The following is a 7,618-nucleotide window of genomic DNA, read 5'->3' on the forward strand; positions in this document are numbered from 1 at the left end:
TTTGAAACTTGATTGAAATTCATATTTTTCCAATAAAATATGATCTCTCTCGATCTATTGACCCTATACATATCCTTGAGACAATTAATACATATGTCATACAAACATATAATTGTCACAATGGTGACCTATAGGTACTAGGACACTCGAGTTATTAAAATGAGCCCAAACTTTATTTCTTAATCTTTCATGAATAATTGTTTTTTGTATTCAATATTAACAACCATGAGAAGAGAACCAAAAATGTAAAAGGGAATTAGATTTATATGGAACAATTACTTGATGAATTAAACATAGTGAAGCAAAACCCCTGCATATATTGAAGATAAGAACCATACCCTTCCCCTTTAGAAGAATGACTCTCAATTGTCGTTGTATCAATTCATATATAATCCAACCTTAAAAGAAGGTTTGGATTATGGATACTTTGATAGATTAAAAAAAATGATGCAAAGAGAATTGATTTTTTATAAAGATTTGAACACTCACAAGCAAGTTCACCTGCCAACTCTGAATTAAAAAGGTGATACACTTTTTAATTAAGACCAAATATGATCAAATCATCCATACTTGACGGAAGCATAAAATACTTGAGCGACATATGATATTGAGAACTAATATTGATTCAACCCATCTAAAAAGAAGTTTATGAGCTATTATAAACAAAACGGGTTAATATGTCAATTAAATAGTTCAAATAGAATTATCTTCTACTTTATATTATTATAACTCACATATAAAGTAATTTCCCATACAAATAACTTATGATAATAGGTAAAATCACTATCCTCGAAACAAAGTTATTGGCCACATCAACAAATAACTAGTCACGTTAAAATTTTATTAGTCTTCTCTTCGCTAACAACAATGACACAATAACCAAAAATGTAATATTTTAACTAAAAAGTTAGTGGGCCATAACATGACAAATGCCAATCTATTCAATAGATCAATCACACAATTACAAACATGCATGGGACTACGTCAGTTAATAACACAAACACCTCCTCTACATTAATTTTCTTCTTTCTTTTTTTTTCCCTCTCCTTATATACCATAATAGTGTGATGACGTGGACAGGGTTGGAAATTTCTCCAAAACTTGCAAGGCTTCCTTCATGGATGGTCTCTTTTGTGGGGTTGGAGATGCACAACTATACCCTAACTTAAAGCACGACAACAACGCTTCTTCTCGACCCTCCACGTCAGCACGGATCGCCATGTCAGCCATTCTTAAGGCTCGACAGGTGTCTTCGACGGCAAGTCCAAGCCCTTGACCCATCTCGTCCAATACTACGACCTTCCCAGTTAGTAGCTCGAGCAATATCACCCCAAACGAGTACACATCCCATTTCAAGTTGGGCTTCAGGCTCCGAAGCGATTCTGGTGCGTGGTACGGCGACACCCCACTAATCGAGCTCGGGCTCGGCCCAGGACTCGGCCCAGTGACGAAGTCTTGGAAGCTATCTCGAGAAGTAGTGGATCGCTTACTCCCGAAGTTCCGAGTCGAGCCGCCCGCTTTGTAGCTGACATCGCCCAAGAAGAGCTTCTCGAGACCGAAATCTCCTATCTTGGGCTCCATGTCGTAGCCCAAAAGAATGTTGCTGGGCCTCAAGTTGCCATGGACGTGCTTCTTGTCGTGGAGATAAGAAAGCCCACGGGCCACTCCTTTGGCTATTCTCAATCGGGCCTCCCATGGAAGATGGCAAGGCGATGAACCCACTTTCCCTGAGAAACAAACAAAAGCCAAAAAGAAATGGTACAAAAGTTAGCAGTCACTGTACATTTATACCAATGAAACCGACAGAGGAGGTGAATTTTCCGGGAAAATGAAATCATTGCCGTTAAGAAAGGGTGATTTTTTCCGGGAAAGTGACAGGCAGAGGCAGAGAGAAAAAAAATAAAATACAATAGTCCAGAAAAATGGTTGACTTCGAAAATACCATTCAAAACAAACACTTCAGTTACACCTACTCCACCGTCAACTATTTATGTCCTCAGAAGAAACAGAGCAAGCGTTTTTACACTCATCAACGGTGGTCAACCATAGTTTTAAATATCCTCGACTCATCAACGTTCCCATCAACAATTTCATATATCTATGAATTTGACATCAATAGAAAGGATATATCGACATTTCTATCCCAATAAAAGAACCCACAAAATATAAAATATATTATAAACGAAAATATTTATTTGTTAATTCAAATACTTATTTTTTTAATTTTTACAGAAATATCATCTATATTTTCATTAAGACATCAGCACCAACTTTTAAAATCTCGCAGACAATATGGTTTTAAAACTTCTAATTTAATTCAAATCATAGTCAAATTGAAAATATAAACAAAATTTTAGTTGAAGCTAGACTGTAAAGAAGAAGGGTTTAGAGAGAGAAAGTAGAGAGAGAGAGAGGAACTCACTGTATCTCGCATTGGCCAAGCTGCCATTGGGGACGAAATCGTAGATGATGAGCTTCTCATCGGAACCCCAATAGAACCCACGAATCCGAACCAGATTCGGGTGTACCAATTTAGCAACAACCCGAATTTGGTTTTCAAAATCTTTGTATTTCTCGACGCCGCCGTCTCCGATCCGGCGGACGGCGAACGCTGTGCCGTCTTCCAGCACCGCCTTGTACGTAATGCTGGACCCGGTGGCGCCGAGAATGTACGCCGACGCCTTCAGCAGCGTCTCCAGCTCCAGCTCCTTCTCCCCGTCCACCGTCACCAGAGTTCCTCTGTTGCTCCCCTGTTCTCTCTGCGCCGTCGTTTCGTCTCCATTTCTACCGCCACCGCCTTCGCCGTCGCTGGCCTGATCGGAAGTCCCCTCTTCGTGATCCCCTGTTTTTCTCAGGCAGGACCACCGGGAGAGCCCTCTGGATTCCGACGACGATGAGGAAGAGGAAGACGTGGACCAGCTTTCTTTCGCTAAATTGGCTTCGTTTTTCAAATTGGCTTCCACTTTTTTGTTCTTTTTCTTCAAATTGTAGACGTAGAAGAAGAGGACGCACAGAATTGCGAGGCCGACGACGTCTCCGAGTACAATGGCTACTATTGTGGCCGGTTTGAACTCTGTTTTGCTCTGTTTTTCCGGCGAGGTGGTTTCTGGGGTGCTCGGGTCTAGCGTCTTCGGAATGGCGGCGATCGCCGGCGGCAGCGACGCTGGCGAGGAAGGAATTGGGCAGGGGCTCCTCGTCGGCTCGCCGCAGAGTTGGGGGTTCCTGGTGAAGGAGCTCGCTTCTTGGTTCATGAACACGTCGGAATCAGGGATTTGTCCGGTGAGATTGTTGAAGGACAGGTCAATCGTGGCGTTGGCCGGAATTTTCGCGGCGAAATCCGGCGGGATTTCGCCGGAAACTCGGTTGTAAGAGATGTTCAGATAACGTAAACTGTCGCCTCCAAAATCAGACGGCAGAGAATCATTGATCAAATTCGAAGACAGATCCAAAACCTGAACCGATTTAAACCCACCGGGAATCCGACCGGAAAAGTAATTTCCCTTCAAAGAGACCGCCGTGAGGTTCCCCAAATTCGCAAGATCACCCGGAATCTTCCCGGCCAGAGCATTGCCAGAGAGGTTCAGAACACGGAGATCTCCAAGCCGATTCACCGGCGACGGAACCTCGCCGGAGATCAAATTGTCCGACAAATCAAGAAACTGGAGCATGGAGGCGTTGAACAGAGTCCCCGGGAGAGACCCATTAAACGAATTGTTAGAAAGATCAAGAGATTGAAGATTTTCAATCAACCCCAGATCAGGAGAGACAGAACCCAGAAGCCGAAAGTTCGGGAGAGATAAACCCGTAACTCTAGAACCGCCGCCGCCGCCGCCGGCAGCGCAGGTGACTCCGCGCCATGAACAGGGGGTATCGTCAGAGTAATTCCAGTTCTGAAGCACAAAAAGGGGGTCCTCTAAAACGCCATATTTGAAGGAAAGCAAGAGAACCCCATCAAAATTCAGCCCATTACAGCAACACTGAAGAAGAAGAAGAGGAAAAAAAGCAAGAATTCTCCACTTCCAATGGCAGCTCATAATTTCTCTGTATAAAAATCCCTCATCGCTGAAACTCAAACACAGAGAGAATCAGAGAAGTGGGATTTATGAGGCCGTTGAGGCCATGTGAAGAGAGAATATCAAGAAAAAAGAAAAAAAAAAAAAAAGAGGAGAGAGAGATTTAGAGGATTTACAGATCACCAAGAAGCCGAAATAGCAAAACCAATATGCTCTCACTGGATCTCTCTCTCTCTGAAGCTATAAATTCTTGTTTCACAATGATTCATAATGCACGTTATATGCTCCCAATTAATAAACCTTTATCAAAATCAAACCAACCCCAATTCAATTAATAAAATTATAAAAATTAAAGAAAGAAAAAGAAAAAGAAATTTGGTCATCCTCGTCACTAAGATTTAAGAAACAAAGAGATTTAAGAAATGGAGAATAGGCATCTTTTTGCTAAGTGACATATGATAAAGTCCAAAGTTGCAGAGCCTCTCTCTCTCTAGGATTGAGCTGGAGAAGAAACTAAATTCTCTGTTTTCTTGAACATGATTAGTTTAATTAATGTTTACAGATTCGAGTAATTTGAGGATTTTTTTTTTCTTGTTACATGATAGATCCGTAGGGATTCGGTCAGGGGAGAAACATGATTCTGTGAAAATTTTTGAGAAATGACAAGACATCATGAACATGCTCCCAATTCCAACTTTCATCATGTTTGTTATTTGTACTTGTTTTCTTCCGAAGAAATAAAAGAATGGTTTTTTGTTTTTTTTTCCTCTTTAATTTTGTGAATTGTAGATGTCGGGAAATATGTTGTTTAGTTCCATCAAATTGTAAGGAAGAAGACATCGTGTGGTGTTTGGAACAAGAGATTGTTGAACAATCAAGTTAGACTATTGTGATGATGGTTGTTGAGTAAACAATTCATGTACATGATTTTAGATGTGAGAAATTACCTACTTTAATATATGGAAGAATTAACAGCGGAACATGTAGAAGTGTGTCTCGCTACTGCTAGAACAGACAATGATTAATGTTACTATTGAGGGTGAAATTCAAACAAGTGACGTGGCGGGTTTGACGGGTGAAATTGGAGGTGGAGATTGTAGATTGTATGGAGTGTACGATTATGGGAGGATGAGGGCTGCACACCCGCTGCATAGTACGAGAGACGTACCAAACGGCAACTACGCGCCTACCCACTACGTCGTTAGAATGTCCTTCCTTGTCCGTCAGAATCCTGTACAACAATGAACCCCACTGCACCACGTACGAAACGTCCTCCCTGATCGACCATGAGCACCTACAAAAAAGAAAGAACCACCACCATCATCACCACTAAGCAAGTGAAAAATATATCACTACTCTCCTGAGGGTGCTCTTTACTATATTTTACTCTTATTACTAACTTGAGCATTAGTCTATTAGGCAAGGTATCGCACCGGTGTCGAGCTCCATTGTTGCATGCTCATTTGTCCGACAACAACCCGAAAGAAGGATGCATAGACCTCTCTGAAACTCGTCATCAACGGAAGAGTCAATACATATCTATACATTATGATCGAAAGAATATGTAATATAATGCACATGAATTTTGACCTTGGAATTAATATCTAGCTGATAGCAAAAAGTTTTTTTTTTTTTTTTTGTTAGAATGAGATTTAATATTGCATAGACAAATATTTTCTCCTTGAACAACTCATGAAATTTATAATGATTTTTCATTATTATCCTCAACCAAATAAATGAAAAGGAAAGTCCCAAAAATGAATTGAATTAGAGACATTACATGTGATCTAAAAACCCATTCATATGATATGCAGTCGAGCTTTTGGATGCTTGAGAATGCAAAATTATGATGTTTGTTTTGTAGTAATTGCTAATTAATTCAATGAAAATAATTAAACCCATGTTTTTTTTTCTTCGAGTTCAAATAATTGATAATTGGTGTTTTGATTTATCTCAGCCAGACTTACTATTTATTTTATTTATTTGTTATGGTTTGTATTATCTGATGTAATAAAACTGCCAATTATTTCTACAATATACCTTTATAATAAAATTATTATGAATTAATGGTCATCAAGGATAAAGAGATCTGGTTTTGAGTGTACTGAAATTCAGTTCAAATAGCCAAAGCGAATATAGCTCAACGATAATTGATATATATATCTCCAACAAAAAGATTGTGAGTTCGATCCCCTACTCCACATGTTGTACGAAAAAAATCCAATTCAAACAAATTCCACGAAACCTGACTTTGTTGGAACCCGACCCCAAACACTCACTCTTGATTTGCATCCTCGGAATATTATAAATACTGAGACTTATTTCTCCTATTCAAAATGTCACGTCATAAATCCGATTTCAACCAAAGTAGTATTTTAACCTTTTATTTAATCAATATTATCTAATATATTTTCTCATCAAACAAATGATTCGAATACTTTAAGTAATTTATTTTAATCTCATATATTTTTGTCAATATTAATTTAACAAGAATGGATTGATATTAGATGGATGGACCCAATGATGATTCAACGGACCAAATTTAATTCTAAAAGTTTAACCTAAGAGGGTTTAAAATTCTAATCAAATGTAAATGATATAATAAAGTACTCCATTGCCTAAAAGATGGGTTACTATATTATGACATTTGGGTCCATTTCAAAAAGTTCAATATTTTTTGTTACTTCCAATCTAAAGTTTCAAAACCAAAATAAAGCATCTAATTTAGTATATCAAAGCATTGGATCCATGAGATTAGGTTTCACAATTCTATTTATATATGGTTTAAACACCTGCATCTTTTTTTATTTTTCTTTTCAGATAATTCTATTATCTTAACACTTGTTTGATAAGTATTTTGTTTTTTTTATTGTTTTTAAAAATGGTACTAGTTTCTTTACCCATATATATATATATATATATATATATATATATGATATAGTTTTCATATTTCTTAAAATAGATTTGTCTTTGAAGCTAAAATTCAAAAACAAAAACAAACTTTTATAATTTTTTTTTTTTACTTTTTCAATTTTGAAAGCTTGGCAAGATTAGAAAACAAAGAAATAGGGCTTATAAGCTTAATTTTAAAAAATAAATAGTTAGACGTTTGTACTAATTCATCGATATGAATCATAGATCTGAATCCTCCACCATCTACGATATGATATTAACAATATAATATATGCTACGAAATAACAATGTCAAGACTAAACTTTAAAAGATGCTTTTATATACCAACTTAAGCTAGTTTGATGGTAATTGACATATGTATCTGACCAGTCATGAGTTCGAATCTACCACCTCCATTTGGTGTACTAAAAAAAATGTCTTTATTGTTATTAATTCAAAAAATCTAGGACTAAAACAGACCTTTTAAAAGTACATTGACGCAACTAGAATGAACAAAAATTGAAGCATAAAAACCAACAAATGAATATTTTGAAAATATAGAGAAAAATGAAAAAAAAATAAATACATAGACCAAAATAATATTTAAACCTAAAAATAATTAAATATTCACCGTCTCCAACTATTTTCTATTTTTACAATTACATTTATCCTTACAATCCAAATTGATAACATACGAGACCAAGAGCTTAAAC

The 7,618-nt window shown here is 37.3% G+C and overlaps 1 protein-coding gene across 1 annotated transcript; it reads right to left on the reverse strand.

Moving 5' to 3' along the window:
* Nucleotides 1-923: 923 nt before the first annotated feature.
* Nucleotides 924-4,568, reverse strand: RLK (receptor-like kinase). Its single transcript, XM_088121255.1, has 3 exons — nt 4,190-4,568; nt 2,423-4,062; nt 924-1,727 (listed from the first exon to the last, which is right to left on the reverse strand). Exons 2-3 carry the CDS (start codon nt 4,032-4,034, stop codon nt 1,048-1,050), a joined length of 2,292 nt encoding a protein of 763 aa, XP_087977381.1. The 5' UTR covers nt 4,035-4,062; nt 4,190-4,568; the 3' UTR covers nt 924-1,047.
* Nucleotides 4,569-7,618: the final 3,050 nt, after the last annotated feature.

This window comes from Momordica charantia (assembly GCF_013281855.1).
Source record: "Momordica charantia cultivar OHB3-1 chromosome 2 unlocalized genomic scaffold, Mcharantia_2.0 BLBB01000002.1, whole genome shotgun sequence".
In the NCBI taxonomy this organism is placed as follows: Eukaryota; Viridiplantae; Streptophyta; class Magnoliopsida; order Cucurbitales; family Cucurbitaceae; genus Momordica; species Momordica charantia.

What these genes read in the sequence shown, in the direction of transcription:
- RLK (XM_088121255.1), bottom strand. Translation starts at nt 4,034, where the DNA reads ATGAGCTGCCATTGGAAGTGGAGAATTCTTGCTTTTTTTCCTCTTCTT. An exon ending in CTTGGCCAATGCGAGATACA is followed by an intron (nt 1,728 to 2,422) that starts GTGAGTTCCTCT and finishes TTTGTTTCTCAG; the next exon opens with GGAAAGTGGGTTCATCGCCT.